General features: G+C 35.2%; 1 protein-coding gene across 1 annotated transcript in view; it reads right to left on the bottom strand.

The window, feature by feature from the left end:
- The window catches only part of LOC148955823 (ATP-dependent RNA helicase DDX55), a 57284-nt gene that overhangs the window by 15076 nt on the left and 22129 nt on the right, over window positions 1-20079 (bottom strand). Inside the window, exons 3-7 of the mRNA XM_089104423.1 lie at window positions 19060-19338; window positions 14430-14618; window positions 11712-11890; window positions 7898-7989; window positions 4193-4398 (exon numbers count right to left, since the gene is read on the bottom strand). Coding sequence (XP_088960549.1) covers window positions 4193-4398; window positions 7898-7989; window positions 11712-11890; window positions 14430-14618; window positions 19060-19338 — 945 coding nt within the window. The remainder of the gene's footprint in view (window positions 1-4192; window positions 4399-7897; window positions 7990-11711; window positions 11891-14429; window positions 14619-19059; window positions 19339-20079) is intronic.

The raw sequence follows: 20079 nt of genomic DNA, 5'->3' as shown, positions 1-20079 counted from the left end.
ATATATATATATATATATATATATATATATATATATATATATATATATATATATATATATATATATATATATATATATACAATGTATTGTATATGTAGTAGTATGTATAGATTGCATCAAGATATGCCTAATATGTAGACACAGAAAAGCCAAGACAGATAGTCCAAGTAATTGAGAGGCAAATGTTTGCCTCTCAATTACTTGGACTATCTGTCTTGGCTTTTCTGTGTCTACAATTAGGCATATCTTGATGCAACCTACGCAACCTACTGCACAATACTAAATAATTGCATACCTAAATAATTGGGAATAATAAGCTGAATAAGTAATATTTGAATGTATATACTTTCAAGGAATGGAAAATTAATTACTTCAAAATTAAAATCATCCGTTTTATTATATATTTTAAAAACTAATTTATTATTATCTGAAATATTAATATGTAAATCTAAGATATGGTCAGAGTGTCTTTTCCATAGCTAGGCTCAAGAATTAACTCTTGTGGATAAATATTTTTTGAAATCTCAATAAACTCTGCACAATTTATTACTAAGAGATCGTCCAGATATCTTTTATTATTTGAATGGTTATATTTTACATTTATGGGACTATTTTTATTTAGTTTATACTCGTATTCTAATTGACTTTTGAATCAGTCTGCTCTAAATGAACTCATATTCAGGTGGGTAAGAACGTCAAAAGTTTGTTTGTATAAGTTACCATCAAATTTTATAAAAGTGATATACATCGCACCTTCTAGTAAATCACATACCATATCCAAGCTATAGCATCTTGAATTAATAGTACTTCTAAAGAAATTCGTCCATCGGACTTTTTTTTATTAAAAGTATCAATTTTCAAAAATCTAATATTAGACAAAAGAAAAGATTTCTTTATGACCATTTTCAATTTTTCGAAAACTGAATTAAGTGACAAATTTGTATACAGAGTAGTAAAATCAAATGAATCGACTCTTTTAGCTGAAACATTAGCCAAAGAATCTATCACTTGTAACGAGTTATTAACACTCCAATATGGGTTAAAGTTAGAAATTTTTTTAATTCCGGAGCAATGTGCTTTAAATTTATTTTTAATTATTCCTCCAATTCAAGATAGATCAATAGCGGCAGTTCTGGTTTGACACCTGGCTGCCCCAGCAATAAACCGTGGTTTTGGTGGATTTTTATGAAATTGTATCGTCCAATTTAAGGAAGGAAACTGTTTATCAACCAGCTTTTTGTTCTTTAGGCAATTTAATGTCTTTTCATATTGAATCTATTCAAAATTATTGGATTAATACAGCGAGTTCGATTTCTACTAAGCTTGAAACTTTTGGTTTTCTTTTTTAAGGTTTCGGAATTGTTGTAATCCCTTGTCAAAATACATACAAATACGTTTGCAATTACCATTTTTTGCTCTTTAAGCAATTTAATGTCTTTTCATACAGTGTCTTTTCAAAATACTGTGTCTTTTTGTTTCCAAAATTAAGGTTTTTAACAAATTTCCACTAACTTCACACCTATCTAGATCGTTTTTTAATGCCAGAATATCCCAAGCTGCAAATTTTCCCGAAAAATATGGAGCCATTTTTGTGAACTGAAATATACAATTATTACTCATATATAAAGATAGTATATATATATATATATATATATATATATATATATATATATATATATATATATATATATATACTATCTTTGTAGGTGAGCAATAATTGTATATGTATTTATTTATTTACGAAAACGGCTCCATACTTTTTCGGAAATATTTGTATTCTGGGATGTTCTTGCATAAAAAACGATCTAGAAAGGTCAAGGACTGAGAAAACTCGTTATCGTTTAGAGCCTTAATTTTGGTTTTTGCAAATAACGTCATGTAATATATTAGTACATAATATAAGCATTTCTTATGACATCATATAAGCATTTTCTTAGATAATGTCATGCATAGCATAAATGAGATTGTTAAATTTCCAATGCATCAATTATTTATTTAATATAATGTCTGTTGGAAGGCAAAACAAAAAAAAAATTTGTAGTTGCAGTTACTATAAATGATAATTTTTTTTAAACCAACACCTGAACTATCAAACGTGATAAGATGTGAAAATCGACAACCTGGACCTTCAATTGTGACAACACCGATACGGCCAGCTAAAGCAAAGCCCATTGCTAAATTGTCTGAACTAATCAAAATCCAAAAATGTTTCAAAAAATTAAACTGAAGAGCAAAGATAGGGGCGGTTAGAATATATGTGAAAATGACAATTAGAGCGTGATAAAATTAAATGAAGATCAAAGACAAACGCGGTTAGAAGACATGCGACACGGAGGATGTGAGCGAGTCAAAAATAAAAATGAAGAGCAAAGACACACGCGGTTAGAAGAAAAGTGAAGGCGTGTCAAAAATGAAAATGAAGAGTAAAGACACACACAGTTAAAAGACACGCGATACCGACCATGTGAGCGAGTCAAAAATGAAAATGAATAACAAATACACTCGCGGTTAGAAGAACAGCGGCGGCGTGTTGAAAATGAAGAGCAAAGACACGATGCGCTTAGAAGACATGCGACACCTAGAATGTGAGCGAGTCAATGAAAATTAACTTGGACAGCGAAAATAAAAACGTGTCAAAATTGAAAATGATAGCGATGGTGACTGGGTTTGGGATTTCGATAGATAAGGTCATCTACCATACCTTTGTTAAAAAAAAAAAAAATAGAAGGTTCGGCGATATGTATTTCATAATGACGAAATACAAGCCGAGGTAAAACGAACCAAACAAATTGAAAATGATAGCGATGATTATTAGGTTTTGGATTTTGACATGGATAAGGTCATCAAAGCCTACCATACCTTTGTAAATCAAAAACTTGGACTAGACAAATCGTTGGAAGGAAAAGAAGATCTGGTCCCATCACCCGAACAATTAAAAGAAACAAAGGTTCGGCGATATGTCTTTCATAATGACAAAAGACAGGCCGAAACAAAAGTTAAAGGTACAATAAGAAAAACGTAAATTTACAAAGGCACTATTTCCCATTTAAGGTCCATTTAGACGTCATGACTCAAACTGTCTGCGTTAAGAAGACAAGCGACAGTGAGAATGCAAATACAGAAGCCTGCCGCGTGGTGAGTGCCGGGATCCGGCGGCGAAGAAAACTTATAATGAAAAAAAAAATTAATAATCATACTATATTCGAGATGTTTCGGCAAAAATCTTATCTAAACAGGGGAAAATCAATCATAAACAATAACTAAATTCAACGGAAAATAAAACACGATGTACAAATAAATAAAAGAAGGGAGAAGAGTAAAAACTCAGATGCTTCAAATATAGCCATAGGAACCAGCCACGAGTTTAATTGTATATGACCTGATAATTAGAAAAAATAAATTATATAAAAAAATAGATAAATCAATTAAATGAAGATAGTGAATAATTATACAACTGGTGAGGACATTTCGCTAACAATAGTTTTTAAAGAAAACAAATAATTCATAACTAAAACCTAAATTAAAAAAAATGTAAATCCAGCTTGAAAAAGACGAACAAACCTGTATTTAAATTATTCCCTATTAATGAAAACAAAAAACATGTAAAAATGGATCATGTAATGAAGATCGTTATCTTCATTACAATTATACCAATATAACACAGATATCGCACTGATATTCTTTTTTAACGAGAAGAAACAAAGTAAATATAAGAAAATAAAACAAAGTAAATATAACATAATATATAACATAAATATAACATAACATAAATATAACATAGATAACAAAGTAAATATAAGAAAATAGAACAAAGTAAACATAACATAATATATAACATAAATATAACATAACATAAATATAACATAGATAACAAAGTAAATATAAGAAAATAGAACAAACTTAAAAACTATACATGTGAATAGGAAAAACAGAGATAAGTATAAAAAGAAAAAGTGATGAAGCAAAACAAATCAAATTCTTTAAATGTATAAGTACAACTTAACCACCGTTACTAGCTTCACCACATCTGACATAAAAAGTTATTTCCTTGTAATTAACTTCAATTATGTAATGAAAAAAGCGGCTCCATAGGCGTGAATGGTTCGGATAAAGGATAAGTTCAGATTAAGGTAAAGGATAAGATAAAAGATTAAGGATAAATATTCAAAAATTAAGAATGGTTATTACATACCGATTGGTTGAATTTTAAAAAGTCTATGTACTCTTCTTCATTTGGCATTAGAATAACAATGGCTGATCCTTGATGACCTTGACGTGCAGTTCTTCCACACCGATGGACAAACGCTGAGGCACTCACAGGGACATCAAACTGAACCACCCAGTCAACTGCCGGAATATCAACTCCACGCGCCATCACGTCAGTAGATACAAGCACGCCTATAACAAAATGATCCTGATAAGGTTTTATACCCTTTTTCATATTGATATATCTGACATTGGTCCTGGGGTTTTATGCATAACTTTTACTTCACAAAAGGCCTGGTCTGATGACAGGCTGGGTTGTCAACTTATAATTTGGATTAGGAAATATGCCATCCCGCAGACTGTCCATATCATGAAAATGATAAAATCTGAAAATCGGAATTACGAGCTCAAAACCTAGATTACAAGTCCAACAATATTACTGAAAAGCAGGATTGTCATTTCAGCCGTTTTATTAATCAGTTTTATAGACTACTTTGATCAATCGTAAATTCAGAATCTTTCTTCAAGAAAATGACTTGTCAATGAAAAAGGCCTAAAAAATATTTTAAATTTATCCATCAGGGGGCAGCATGGCCCATAACAATCAGACAGTCTACCGGCAATCAGGATTACGTAGATGTTTAAAAAAGTCTTCTGTGAAATAATATGGTTCATTAACATTGTTCTTGGCTAGGTAGAATCGAAAACAGATGACAGAGTTTATAACTTTGACAAGGAGTTTGATGAAGTCTGGAGCATTATCATTGTTATTTTAAGGGAGGATTATTCCCGGTATTGGCCTCTTATAGAATAAACTACAAAGTTTGTCACTAATGATGCAATCGAGAGCTTTAGGCAAAAATTAAAACATGGAATTGAAAAACATGTTGAACTATTGAACGCAAAGATACCAGCTGATGAATTACTGTATCAATATACAAACCTAGGGATTCAGTAAATTCAGAATCTTTCTTCAAGAAACTGACTTGTCAATTAAAAAAGTCTAAAACTATTTTACATTTATCCATCAATGGGCAGCTGCTATGCAATCGGACAGTCTACTGACAATCAGGATATAATGTAGATACTTCAATGACAATCGCGGCATATCATCCATTGACGAGTCAAAAACATGTTTTCGCTCAAGCTTAGTTCCGGGTCAATTTTCGTCAACCATTGTCTGTTCTAATATTTGGATAACTCCTTCAAGGATACTGGTAGACAAACTTTTCATTTCCTCGTTTTCGATTAAAAAAAAATTGAAGATCTCTTCTTCTTGGATGAAAAGGGAATCGAGGATTTTCTTTTCCATCTCATAACATCTTGAAATCTCTTGCACGACCAGATGACCAGGTCTATTGTCAGTGAGAAAACTTTTACACTTTCTTATGAAGTTCTTATAGTATATCTTTGTTTTAGCTACATATTCATTTACTAAAATCGGAGAAAAGCCCGCAGCACTCTGGAGAAGTCTCATCAATCCCAGAATCTAGCTTTGAATCATCCACTGACATGTCAAAAACATGTTTTCGCTCAGGCTTTGTTTTAGTTCTAATGAATGAATTGACTATTTGTTGCAATAGCTTCACCTTGTCATAATCGATATGACACTTATCTCATAAATTATTTATGCATTTCTCGATTTCTGTAGTCAGAGTCTTAAACAAATTTGACATTCGGCTTTCTATCACAAGCTTTACCCATGTCTTTATCCCAATATGTCTCAACTCTAATTTATCGTCTCTTTTATAGGCATCAGAGTTTACATAACACCTATGTGTTATATCACAAGCTCGGTCAACCCAATACATTGCCTTTGTAAAATCTACTGCAGTATATTGTATATTGATACAGTATATCCAGCTGGTATCTTTGCGTTCAATAGTTCAACATGTTTTTCAATTCCATGTTTTAATTTCCCCCTAAATCTCTCGATTGCATTATTAGTGACAAACTTTGTAGTTTATTCTATAAGAGGCCAATACCGGGAATAATCCTCCCTTAGAATCTCAATGATAATGCTCCAGACTTAATCAAACTCCTTGTCAAAGTTAAAAACTCCTTCATCCGTTTTCGATTCTACATAACCAAGAACCATGTTATTCCACAGGAGACTTCTTTAATGCCAATCCAATTTGTTTTTCTTATTTCCATTTTGTATCTCTTTTTAAATAAATAATTAATGCATTGATTCGCTTGAACATTGATGTAAAATAAAGCTCTGTAAATTTTTTTTTAAGATCGTATCTAGTTGATTTTGGAAAGTAAAATTTTCATTAAGACACACAAAATATTTTGCAGCATACACAATTTTGGCAGTTTTTCTCTTGTCTTTTACTTTATCACAATAAGGAAAAGCCGTCTACTTTTTCTCATTTGAATATTAAAATCCGGGTTGCAGCGGCAGCTAGCATCCTAGTAAGATACGATCACGGCCCTTAGTAAAAATGTAATAAAAAAAAACATTAAATTTTTTTTACAAAGGACTGCATTTTCATATGCTAGTAATGAATATCGGCATAGTTTTATTAGAACTATGACGTAAATAGAAAAAAGCTATATTATGACGTCAGCTCTGATGACACCGGTTATGACGTCATGATTATAATATAAGGGGGTGTAAGAATACATAACTTAAGCTTTTGTCAAAGAAGTTCGACAGAATAACTATTTTATAGTGTCTGAGGAGCTGGTAGCAACACCCGTTACTACCACTACCCGTTGAGCTATAATTCTCAATGCCCAATAGAAGAAGTGGTCCATTTAAAAAATAAAAGGAAAACGTAATAATAAAAGGAAAAGTCTAAAAGAAAAGCTGAAAATAGAAGAAAAATAGATAAAAACAGAGATTATAAAAATAAAATTGCTATATCTCCACGTCCCCATGTTATTTCGTATATCAGAGGAAAAGACGAGTCTTTCTTTTAATTTAGTGTTTGTTTTGAGGTTTATTTTGTTAATACTCTGTCCTTGGTCCTTTGATCCATATATTTTAGGCATAGATAAAGGAAATACACGAAAAGCCTAGAGCTCGTGGTGCTGTCGGAAAAAAATCAGGAGAATTAAACCGATATAAGGAAATAAAACCGACAAATAAGGAAATTAAACAGATAAGGAAATTAAACAAATAAGGAATTTATAAGGAAATTAAACCGACAAATAGACAAAAAAAAGGTAGACGAGGAAATGACTGTTGGGGTGAATTCGCTTTTTCCCCTTATTTACCATACATGTTGGTATTAAAACTGGGAGTGTCTGTCAAATCATAGGAAAAAGTTATCCCCAATAATATGTCAGCATTTGGTTACATTAAAAAAACAAGGTAAAGAATACGGGACTTTACAATGGTAAAGAATATTGGACTTCACAATTCCTACCGGCGGTGCTGATCTCCGTTTCTTGACACTTCAACCGGGAAGCGCAATGGGAAGTTGGGGAGCAGCCTTCCTGTGTTCTCACACACCTTTCCTGTTTACCTTCCTCAGATTTCTCCATGCGCCCATTCAGAGCTGGGTAGACTCTGGCTGAGCTTATAGAGTCACGTGAGTGACCCTCGGCCAAAACCAAACAATTGAGTACGCTAGGATTCGAACCCTCGTCCTCTCGGACAAAGGATCCTAAATCTAACGCACCATTACCCTGGAACAATAGAACAGGAAGCCAAAACGACGATACAACAACAACTTCTTACCTTTATTTAGCTTCCTAAAACTATCAAATATTTTGAACCGCTTATCTTTTTTCTTGCCATGTAAACAGAGGATGTTTGTCCCTCTGATTAATCTAAAATAAAGAAAAAATGTCTTAAAAAGTTTATTAAGCTGTTCAACTGTAACTTTCTGTGAGATAATCTTTAACCAGAGAGAGAGGTTTACTTCCTTATAGTTCCGTGGTAAAAGGTGTTCTTTCTTTTCATTGGTGATTTGGCTTAAATTTTCATACGCAAAACCAGCCGGGTGGACTTTAAGTTTTGTTCTTTTTATTGACTTAAGTATTTACACAGAAGACCAATCAAGTGGATTTTAAATTACATACAGGTGAACCGATCAGGTAGAGTTTAAATTTCAGTTCTTTTTAATAGCTTAAAATTTCATACTGAAAAAGAGGAGAGCCAATCATCATGGTTACCCCCCTTGGGGCAGCCTAATAAAGAACGGACTCTGGCCCATAGTAACCGAAAATCTAAAAATACTTTTCAACAAGGAAGAATCGCAATTTGAACTTGATTCAGGAACGGTAACTTTTATTTCGATTAATCTTAATGATAAAAGTTTGTTGTGAAAGCAAGTTTACTTGAATTTTGAGAATTAGGTTGAAGCCCCATAAAAACGGTGTCGGACCGAAATAAAAATTGTACCATCGCTTTTTGCAACTAACAAAACACATTTATGTAAAATACAATTTTTGGGAAAACTGCATCTTCATATGCATGATAATATAACGCACGAATGACGTCATATATATTGCTTTAAATCCGTTCTGGCACACGCTTAAGGAATAAATGAAGTTTACTTGCGAAAATACATAAGCAAACCACATATAAGTCAATAAAACCGTATAAGCAAATAAATAGAACAAAAAATATAACTCCACCTGATTCGCTCTCCTGTATGGAAATTTACGCCAATAAAAAGAACAAAAGTTAGACTCCGCCAGACTAGTTCTCTTTTGTAAAAACTTAAGCCAATAAAAATAAACAAAAAATTTTAATTTCACTTGATTGCTTCTCCTGTGTGAAATATTCAGTAAAAAGAAGGAATAGTTTTCAAGTCAGAAACTGCTTTACTCTGTGTTTAAGGATATCCGATTCCTTAATATCATTTTGTGAGCCTTGGCTTCGGTGAGACTCGCATTAAGACTTTAAGGTATCGATACCTTGGTTGAACCGAGAAGAATTTTCTTTTTAAAATTCAAGAAAGAGCAGTTCCAAAAATATTCTAGCACACCTTCTAGCAACATTAAAAATCAGCCCAAAGGAAGTATCATTTGAGTAATTTGACAGATTTGGGAGTGGGCTTCTATAACAAACTTTACTTAAATCTTTGACGATTTATGTATCTGAACTTAAATTTAACAATTTGTTTGGAACTCGTGAATTAGGCCAATTAGGTGGTAATAGCTGAGAGTAAATAAAGATAACGAAAGATTAAAGCCGTGCAAGGTATCATTTGATATAATAATAAAGCCTACTTGAAGCAAATGCTAAGTTTGAAAACTCTCTAGTGTTCCAAACATCCCTCTTTATGAACTACAAGGGTCCAACCCCTCCAGGCCAATCTACCCTGTGCATAACATGGTAGTAGTTGAGTGTAAACAAAAATTAACGAAAAAGTAATGTTGAGCAAGGTATCAAGTGATATGGTCACAATAATAAAGTCTACTCCAGAAATAAGCCAATTTGAAAACCTTTCTAGTGTTCCTTTTATGAACTACGTGGTGCCACCCCACCTGGCCTTGAAATAGCACCTTCCGTGGCACTGGTAGAGCACTTCCGTGGCACGTGAATGAGCGCCTTCGGTGATATACCAGGACTTTATGCCGAGAATAGATCTACTGAAAGAGAAAAACTCGACAACACAGGCTAAGATGAGTTCAAATAAAAACTTGAAATCTTTATAGATAGAAAAAAGGCTTGAAACCTTTACAGATTTCTTGGTAGGTTTCAACTACCTAGCCTAGACCATATCATATGATAAACACAACCGTATTAACGATCTGAGTGTGATTAGAAATAGAACCCCATGCAGTGTTGGTAACAATGACTTAACCACATATTAGACAACGGTGCAAAGTCCGAAGCGGGCTACTAAAATATTTGTCCAGTATCGTTAAAACAAATGGTGGCTCTAATCTATCAAAGGTGCTAAAGATGTAAAAGGTTAAGTTTTAGTGGATATTAGAGCCATTACTATTAACGGCTATGCGGATCTCTTTTTTTTCTTTCTTGTTTTTACTTTCTATATGAGTTTGATTAAATATTAAGGACATTACTGCCCAAAAGGCAATTATTTACCCAATAAAGCAGCAGGAGAAAGGTAGAACACACCGGATTAGGCTGAAATGATCCTATAGAATGACTTTCAAATATTTGCGATATTTACTAGGGGCTGGACTCAAAGAAAGCTTTCAGCAATGTAGGATGGAGAAGAGATGGACAAGTGTTCAGCCCTAGGTTTGTCTTTAGCTAATTAGATGTAAATCTTAGCCTTTTTTTAATTCAAGCCCCACCATTTATTATTTTATATACATACATATATTGACTAAAATTATGGAGAGGTAAGTTAACTGCCTCTTCTCTGTCCCACAAGTCCTTCAAAATGACACGAGGCCAAACAGGGCAGGTTAAAAGAGCAACATCAAGAAGACGAAAAATATCAAAGAGAGAGACTTGGGACATCTGGATTTATTAATGAGTCTAAAGAGGAAGATAGTAACGCTGCAAGGAGTTTGTAGCAGCAGTAGTGGCAACACTGTTGGATTCATATAGTCTAACTCAATGAGAATATAAGGACAATTCCTTACTTGTGCTTCATTTTACTATCTTATTTTATAAATAAACTAGATTACTACTTTCAATCCTTTACATTAATTTAAATGTATCAAAAAGTCCAGCCCCTTAGCTAAATTTTCGACCAATAGGTGACTTGAAACACTTAAAACTACTCCCACGGTCTGGCCTTTTGTCACTTTTCTATTATACTTTAATAAGTAAACAGAAGAAACTAGTTGTCAACTACTTCTTTTATGCCATTCTTTAAAATAGTTTGAATACATTACCCATTTCTATAGTCTATATTGAACAGCCCATTATCTAAAGTCTTAACCAATGGGTCACATGCAACATGCTTGAAAATTACTCCTACAAGCTTGGCTCTTATCATTTTTCCATGTTAATTTCAAAAGTTATCAGAAAATATCTATCATATAGTTATCAGAAGTTACTTACTTTATCTTATTGCTTACAATAAGTTGAATGCATCACGAAGCTCAGTCTCTTAGCTAAATTCTGAACAAGAGGTGAAATGACACTGAACAGAGGGAAAAAAAAATTCAAAATGGGGAACCTCCAAATACCCAACCAACAAGATAGACACGAGGGCACAGAGCCCGGTTCAATTATCTTGAGGTTGGCAAGCTGTAAACAGAGTACTTGAAGAACAGCTACATCCGATGTTGCACATCGATCTGGAATGACCTTCCTGGGCAAGTTATCCCTAAAACTTTCTCTGTTGACCCTTTCAAAAGAAGATTCAATAGTCATCTAATAATCTCGATAAATGACTAGCGGCAAATCAGATATTTAAAAATAAAAAAAAAACATTAAGCGATTAAAAAAAAGAGGTTAGATGATACTGAACAGCGGAAAATAACCTCAAAATCGGGAACCCTACCAGGTATTTCAAGCCAAATTAATAATTATTAGGCAATCGATTGTTTTCACTGATAAACAATTGTAATTAATTAACACAATTCATCTGGCGTTATATAACACATTCAAAACATACCTTTCGAGCATTAGTGAGAAATATTCAGTACCAGCGCAAGTTGAAAGAAACACCAAAATTTTATCATTCTTGTGCTTCATCAGAAAACTGACTAAATATTCGAACTTGAGATCTGGTTGACAAACTAGATAGTAGTTTTCTAGTGTAGAAGGAGTTTTCAAACACATGTCATCCATACTCTTAAAAAAGTGAAGCTATTAAAGTACAAAGAACAGTAAAGGGGAATCTATTAAATTGGTTAAATAGAAACTTCATAATAATATATACTAAACATAGGAGAAACTAAAGTTCAGTTTGAAATAAAAAAGACCTCCATATGCATTTTTTGGTATTAACGGGCACCAAATCACAGAAAAAGAAACCTGGGGGGAAAATGGTAAAAAAAATAACGGTCAAATAAAATGGTCAAAATAATAAAAGGTCAAACTAAAAAGACATGGCACAAAACAGGTTAAGATGGAGCAACTTTCCTTTGAAGAACTATTTGTCTTTGGAAGTCAACAGTTTGCTAATGTTAGAATCTTTACAGACAACAGCGTTGTCAATTTTAATAAACCAATTCTGCTTATTTATTTTCACAGAACAGAGTGGAAGCACTGATGAAACTGTGGTATTATTCTAAAAAGTTAATAATTTTTAAGCAAGTAAACTAAAAAAAAATACTTTTTAAGCACGTAAAGAAAACCAAGAAAAGAAAAATTCACCAATTTCAGGTATGAATAGCCCTGCAATGGTCTAGGGAGGGGGGGGGGGTATGTTTCATTTGGATGCCCTCGGTACTTTAAGAAATATATTATAAAGTTATTGCTGGATTAGAGTTAATCATCGAATGTCAAATTTCGGGTTCCAAAGTTCCAACGGAAGCTTTGAATATCTATAGAGCTGCCCAACTCAGGCTAAATTGGCGAAGAATCATGAATGCCTAAAGAGCCGTTTCGTGTAAGATATTAACAAGAAAATTATCCAATAAAAGATAGCTGAGAAAGATAGAAAAGAAAGCAGGAAACCAAAACTTAATATATTTAACATATTTAAATAACATATACATAACCTATACATATATTTACATAGCATATTTTCCTGAACTATATACAAATTATACAACTATACTGAATCTGATCTTAAAATCCGACACATAATCTAAAAAAAATGAATTACAATAAATCAATGAACTGATCGTGACTGAGCAATGAATCAATAAATATGAATCACTGAGCTAAAAAATCGAGAACATTGTCTGCTCAAACCTAAACTTAATATATTTAACATATTTAAATAACATATACATAACCTATACATATATTTACATAGCATATTTTCCTGAACTATATACAAATTATACAACTATTCTGAATCTGATCTTAAAATCCGACACATAATCTAAAAAAAAATGAATTACAATACATCAATGAACTGATCGTGACTGAGCAATGAATCATTAAATATGAATCAATGAGCTAAAAAATCAAGAACATTGTCTGCCCAAACCTATTTTCTCTGTTCAATGTTTCCTCTAAAAGCGAGAAAAATGATTTTATATATATTTTATGAGAGAGAGAGCGAGAAAGAGAGAGAGAGAGAGAGAGAGAGAGAGAGAGAAAGAGAGAGAGAGAAAGAGAGAGAGAGAGAGAGAGAGAAAGAAAGAGAGAGAGAAAGAGAGATAGAGAGAGAGAAAGATAGAGAGAGAGAGAGAGAGAGAGAGAGAGAGAGACAGAGAGAGAGAGAGAGAGAGAAAGAGAATAGAAAGAGAGAGAGAGAGAGAGAGAGAGAGAGAGAGAGAGAGAGAGAGAGAGAGAGAGAGAGAGAGAGAGAGAGAGAGAGAGAGAGAGAGAGGAAGAGAGATAGAGAGAAAAAGAGAGGGAGAGAGAGAGAGATAGAAAGAAAGAAAGAAAGATAGAGAGAGAGAGAGAGAGAGAGAATGAGGGAGAAAGACAGAGAGAAAGAGAAAGAAAGAACGAGAAAGAAAGAGAGAGAGAGAGAGAGAGAGAGAGTGAGAGAGAGAGAGAGAGAGAGAGAGAGAGAGAGAGAGAGAGAGAGAGAGAGAGAGAGAGAGAAGAGAAAGAGAGAGAGAAAGAGAGAGAGAAAGAGAAGAGAGAGAGAGAGAGAGAGAGAGAGAGAGAGAGAGAGAGAGAGAGAGAGAGAGAGAGAGAGAGAGAGAGAGAAAGAGAGAGAGAGAGAGAGAGAGAGAGAGAGTAAGAGAAAGAAAAAGAGAGAAAGAGAAAGAAGAGAGAGAGAGAGAGAGAGAGAGAGAGAGAGAGAGAGAGAGAGAGAGAGAGAGAGAGAGAGAGAGAGAGAGAGAGAGAGAGAGAGAGAGAGAGAGAGAGAGAGAGAGAGAGAGAGAGAGAGAGAGAGAGAGAGAGAGAGAGAGAGAGAGAGAGAGAGATAGAAAGAGAAGAGAGAGAGAGAGAGAGAGAGAGAGAGAGAGAGAGAGAGAGAGAGAGAGAGAGAGAGAGAGAAGAGAAAGAGAGAGAGAGAAGAAAGAGAAAGAAAGAGAAGAGAGAGAGAGAGAGAGAGAGAGAGAGAGAGAGAAAGAGCAGTTAGCCCCTGAATTGATAAAACAGGCCTAACTTGAGCAGGATAAGACCTTGAACTGGAATTCCGATTTTTAAATAAAACTAGTGTGTACAATTACGTTGGATCACACAAGCCTTAATTTTTATTAATTTTTTCACCTGAAATTCAAAATCAAACCAACCTATCAAAAAAAGCTTAACTTACCTTTTCTACAACAGAAACACGGACAGGCTGTCTCAATCCCGCTCTGGCTAACGCTTCCACTTCTTTGGTTTGTGTTGCACTGAACAAGCTAGTTTGTCGTTGTTTAGGCAAATAACTGAGAACTATGTTCATTTTAGACTCAAAGTTGGCATCTAGCAGTCGATCTGCTTCGTCTAATACTAATATTTCCTAAAATACCGTATATCAAACGTAAATAATAACTATAACACAGATTGCAAATAAACTAATACAAAATATAGATAGAGACCACATACTTTCCACTTCTGTTAAAATGTGTTTCCAGTTAAGCCAGTCATACATGTGACATTGGAAAAAAAATTCGACTAAATTATTCCTACTTTTGTTTTACATTATATTTCGCAGAAGATAGATATAAGTAATACAGCCAAATATTTAAGAAAAAAAACAGTCTTGTCTGAATCTTTGTGAAGTAATAAATCTAAGACTCTATTTTTTAGTTGTTTGTGTTTGATAAATTTGCGATATAGTGTTTGTTGCGCTATTTAATTAATTTCCTTTGTTTTAAAATATATTCACAGAAGATGGCTATAATTCATAAGGCCAAAATTTAAGAAAAAAAACAGACTTGGCTTAATCTTTGAGAAGTAATAAAGATGAGACTCTATCAATTTTTTTGTGGTTTGATATTGATCAATAAAAAAAAGTGGAATACAAAAACAAAGTAGAATAGTTAAACAAAAGTAGACTCTTCAAGTAAAACAAGAGTAGAATATTAAGAATGATTTCATTTCTTTTATGTAGTCCATGTCCTCGACTTCTTTTCTTTGTATGTAGCCTCTCAAACTCGATCAACCATATAAAAATGAATATAATGAATTAGAAATATGCGTCATACAGTAATAGTGTGCAACTGAGTTTCAGAAAGGTTAATAGGGGGAAAAGCGGGAGTTATTTTGTATTTTGCAACAGTGTTTTGTATGTTTTTATTTATTGTGCTCAAGATCGTAGTTATAATTTGTTTTACAAATATTTGTATTTACTTGATCTTACCGAGCAACTGAATAAATACATCTGTTGCATAATATTATACCTTAGCTACTGAAATATTTTCATAAAAATAGCGAAAATCCCCTTCGGGCTACTAAAACACAAACATTTATCATCAGAAAAAAAGATCAACTTTAACGTAAGCCAATGACGTAGAAATAGTCAGTTCAATAGGGACAAATACTTTTATTTGACAGTGATACAACAAAAAAATCTCTGGACGTTTCTGTCACACATACAGGGCCGTGTTCACGAGATAAACTAAAATAATGCAAATAAAACATCAATATTTATGACTTGACTTAACTTAGATCCCATTCCTCCTTAGAGGTTGTCTTGGGACCTTTTTCTTCGTTACGGCGTGGATGTGCCTTTTATATGCTTCACGGTCTTCTGCTAGGCGAAGAAGGTCCGAGAGGTGGTGAGGTGCAAATTTCCTTCCACCTTTTTGGGGAGCAACTACGAGAACAAGAACCGTGAATTTGGCCTTCGAAGGTGATTTTTGTTAGACGGGACCGACTCATCCGTTGTACGTGACCGAGCTATCGAAGTTGCTGTAGCTGGATCTTCATGAGAATTCTTTGTTGTACTTTAAGGCGCTCGAGAAGTTCGACATTTGAGATTCTATCAAGGTAAGTGATCACGCCGATGCAGCGGAGGCACTTAGTTTCAAATGCTGCAAGTCGACGGTTGTCATTTACCTTCAGTGTCCATGTTTCACATGAGTAGATTGCAATGGGGATGATCAGGGTATCAAAAAGTCGTGTCTTAAGCCGGAGAGACAAAGCCTTGCTTCACCATATGGGCATAAGGGCCTTGAAACTGGAACTCGCGAGGGCGATACATCTTTTAATGTCTTTTGATAGACTTGTCGCTGGTGATCAGACTACCGAGGCAACGGAACTCTTCAACCCACTGGATACTCTCTCCATTAATTTTTAGGTCTGGCTTTACTGTATCCTGCGTCTTTCGTGAGCAGCACATAGCCTTTGTTTTTGATACATTTATGATCATTCCAAAAGAACTAGTGGCTTCGAAGACGTCGTTAGCAACGGCTTGTAGATTCTCGGGTGTTTCAGCCATTTCGTCGATATCGATGGCGTAGGCTAGCTCATCTATCTGAACACCCCCTATATGTGCGCCACAAGTTGTCTCCACCAGGGATAAGACTGCTGTGAGGAAAAGGTTGAACAGCTCTGGAGACAAAAGGCATCCTTGAATGACACTTGCGGAAGTCTGGAAACTGTCAGTGAGACCTTCACTAGTCATGACGTGACTCCCAAATTTCGAGTACATATCTTTGATAAGATCTACAAGGTTTCGTGGGATTCTGTAATGGAGGAGGATATGCCATACGCCATTTCTCCAAATAAGGTCAAATGCTTGCCTAAAGTAGATGAAGAGTTGATACAGGCCGCGACCGAATTCCAGATATTTCTCTAAAATTTGGTGAACAGTGAAAATTTGATCAAAGGTCGATCTCCCAGGGCGAAACCCGGCTTGGTATTCTTGGATGACTAAGGATGACACGGCTCTGATCTGTTGGAGTATAATTCGGGTGAAGATCTTGGCAGTTTGACTTTTTAGGCTAATAGGACGGTAATTATCACATACTGCCTTTGACCCCTTCTTGTGTAGTGGAACAATTGTGGCTTCGCACCAAGAAGTTGGGAAATGACTCTTTTGCCAGGCACCGGATACAATCTTGTGGAAAAGATCTATAAGTTGTTCACACCGGACTTTCAGCAGTTCTGCCTGTATCCCGTCCGGGCCAGGGGCCTTGTTAGTCTTCAGAGGTTGGATAGCATCCTCGACCTCAGAACGGAGAGGAGGTGGGCTGGGGTCTGAGACAGTAACGGGAAAGAGGTCCAGGACAGCAGGGTTTAGAAAGATATCAGGATTAAGCTTTTCTTTGAAATGCTCCATCCATCTCGGTCAGATACCTTCTGGGCTTTGTATCTGAGAGCCATTTTTATCTAGCAGTGCACAAGAACTGCGCCTTTTCTTGCTTGTTAGCTCACGAACTCTCTTATACATGAAGCATGAATCGCCTCTCTTAAAATCAGCCTCACACTGTTCACATTTGTCTTTAATGTAGGTGCGATGGGCTCTACAGGTGGCTTTTTCTACAGCACGCTTCAACTGCTTATATCTGTCCCTGCTCTCTCTGTCTGACCTGTTATTGAGTTTTCGTTTCTCAGCACATAATAAAATGTTTCGTTCGTTATTCAAGGCTTTTTGTCACCCTTTTTGGTTTCTAAGGCGGAAATCGCTACTTTGCTGACGATCTTAGAGGAGTCTCTCACCAGTTTACCGATATCCTCTTTAGATAGAGCAATAGGAAAATTAGAAAGAAGGTCCGATATTTGAGTAGACAGTTCATGGATGTAGGTTTGGCGAGTTTGAGGGTCTTTGAGAAGATGTGTATTGAAACGAGCGGGTCTATTATTCAGCTTTGCGTAAGATTTCAGGCGTATCTTTAGTGCAGACATGACCAGGGAATGGTCGCTGTCGAAATACCCCCTGCGAGGGTGACAGTATCTAGCACAGATGATTTCCACCGCCTAGAGACGAGCACGTAATCAATAAGATTACGCGTTTTTCCATCCGGCGAAGTCCATGTCACCTTACGACGTTCTCTATGTTTGAAACGGAAATGAAAAGTTCCAATTCTCTTTTTAAGTGACCAAAAATCGGAGGGCAACTAGACCTTCTCCCACTCCACTTTTTCCAAAAATCGCCCGATCAGAATTCTGAGATTGCTGTTTTGTTCAGCGTAGTTGAAAGGCCTAATAATATGTCTTTGGACATAACATGACCCCGACAGCCCCTAGAGAAAGGTCTTTAAGTAATACAAATTTTCCTATTGTTTACGTATAGTATTAGTATTTTGGGAAATAGGCAAACATGTTTCGGGTGGAGAGGGGGGGGGGGGTGATTTTATCGCTGGGGAGACTTTGCACGAGGAGAATTTTCGATGGAGAGGGAATTATCCAGGGGGTGAACTTTTCAGGGGAAATTGTATACTGGGGGAATTCGCCAGAATTCCTATACGAATATTTCTTTATATGTCTTGCTTTTTCTTTACTGACTCAATTTTGCGCGTGGAGGTTTTAAGGGTAATCGTCTGGGGTAAATTTTCACCAGGATTTAATCGTCCAGATGATATTTCCGTGGGAGGGGGATATTTCCGTGGGTAGGTGGAACCAGATTTATTGGCGCCATTTAAAAAACAATCAAAAATTAAATAAAAAAAAACAAGTTTTTTTGACGTAAGTAAGAAGCGATAGTAGAACTTAAGTAACTTTTAAAAATGACGAAAAATTTTAGTGTAAAGAGGTGTTGAGGAGGGGGCAATCCCCTCGTATACGTAATAATTTCCGTTCGTTTTAATTTTAATATTGCTCCTTACTTTCAGTTGAAAAAACTTGTTTTTTTATTTAATCAGGTAAACAGAAGTCAAAAGTATTGAGAGAAAAAAAGTTTACTTTATCTGACTGAAGTAAATTACCATAAATTGAATTTAAGCAAAATTCATCTGCATCTAGATTACCAAAGTAACCAACGTAAACCAATATTGCTCATTAAAAAGAAAGCTTACCAATTCTTTCACATTTTTTGGAATAGACAAATCCTGGTCTTTATAAGACAAAATCTCACAAATACGTCCAGGAGTGCCAATAATAATATTTGTCCCATAGTCTTTTAATTTGGCAATATCTCTTGAAACGGGCCTACCTCCAATAAGAAGACTATAGCTAATGCCTTTGAGAAGTGGCTGAAATGCAGTAAAAACTTCCTCTATTTGTGTTGCAAGTTCTCTTGTAGGGGACAACACTATGGCGAGAATCTCATGCTTCTTTGGTGGTTCTTTCCGTTTCTAGAAAGTCAGAAAAAATTGACACATCATGACACAGACTAATAAGGGAATGATAAGAGAAATATGAGACCGAAATTGTCAAATAAGCGTCAAAAATCTTTGCCAATTTCACCCCCACTCCCCCCACTTTGCCAAAACTTTACACACAAGCTCAATCACTATGGGCAAGAAGCCGTATATTACTACTACTACTACTAACAACTCAACGCAGCACCAAGACGCCCGAGGCCAACACAGCTACGCACGCTCCTCCTCCCTTCCAATCTATTCTAAGCCTCCCTTTTTACAACCGCTATGAAGTTCCCATTTCCTTTCAATCTTTCTTTATGACGTCCTCCCACCCCAGACGAGGTACGGCCTGCTTTTCGTTTAGCCCTAGACGGTTGGCCGCAAAGAACAATCTTCGGCAATCTGTCATCCTTCATTCGCACAACGTGCCCTAGCCACCTCAACCTTTCTTTCATTATAGCCCTAGAGAGCGGTATTCAACCAGATTTTCCGTATAGCCTATTGTTTGAAATACGGTCAGTCAGCCGGGTACCCAGAACAATCCTTAAGCAATTTCTCTGGAAAACACCTAGCAAATCTTCATCCGCTTTTTGGAGCGCCCATGCTTCAGAGCCATATTTGACCACTGTCATCACCGTAACTTCTAATATTCTAATCTTAGTTTACAGACTTATCTTCCTATTCTACACAAAAGCGAAATCACTATAGGCAAGAAGCCGTATAAATTACGAG

The sequence above is a fragment of the Artemia sp. Qi Xiang Cuo genome, chromosome 2, assembly GCF_049724085.1.
Source record: "Artemia sp. Qi Xiang Cuo chromosome 2, ASM4972408v1, whole genome shotgun sequence".
NCBI lineage: Eukaryota > Metazoa > Arthropoda > Branchiopoda > Anostraca > Artemiidae > Artemia > Artemia sp. Qi Xiang Cuo.
This window is presented reverse-complemented; position numbering and strand designations above follow the sequence as displayed.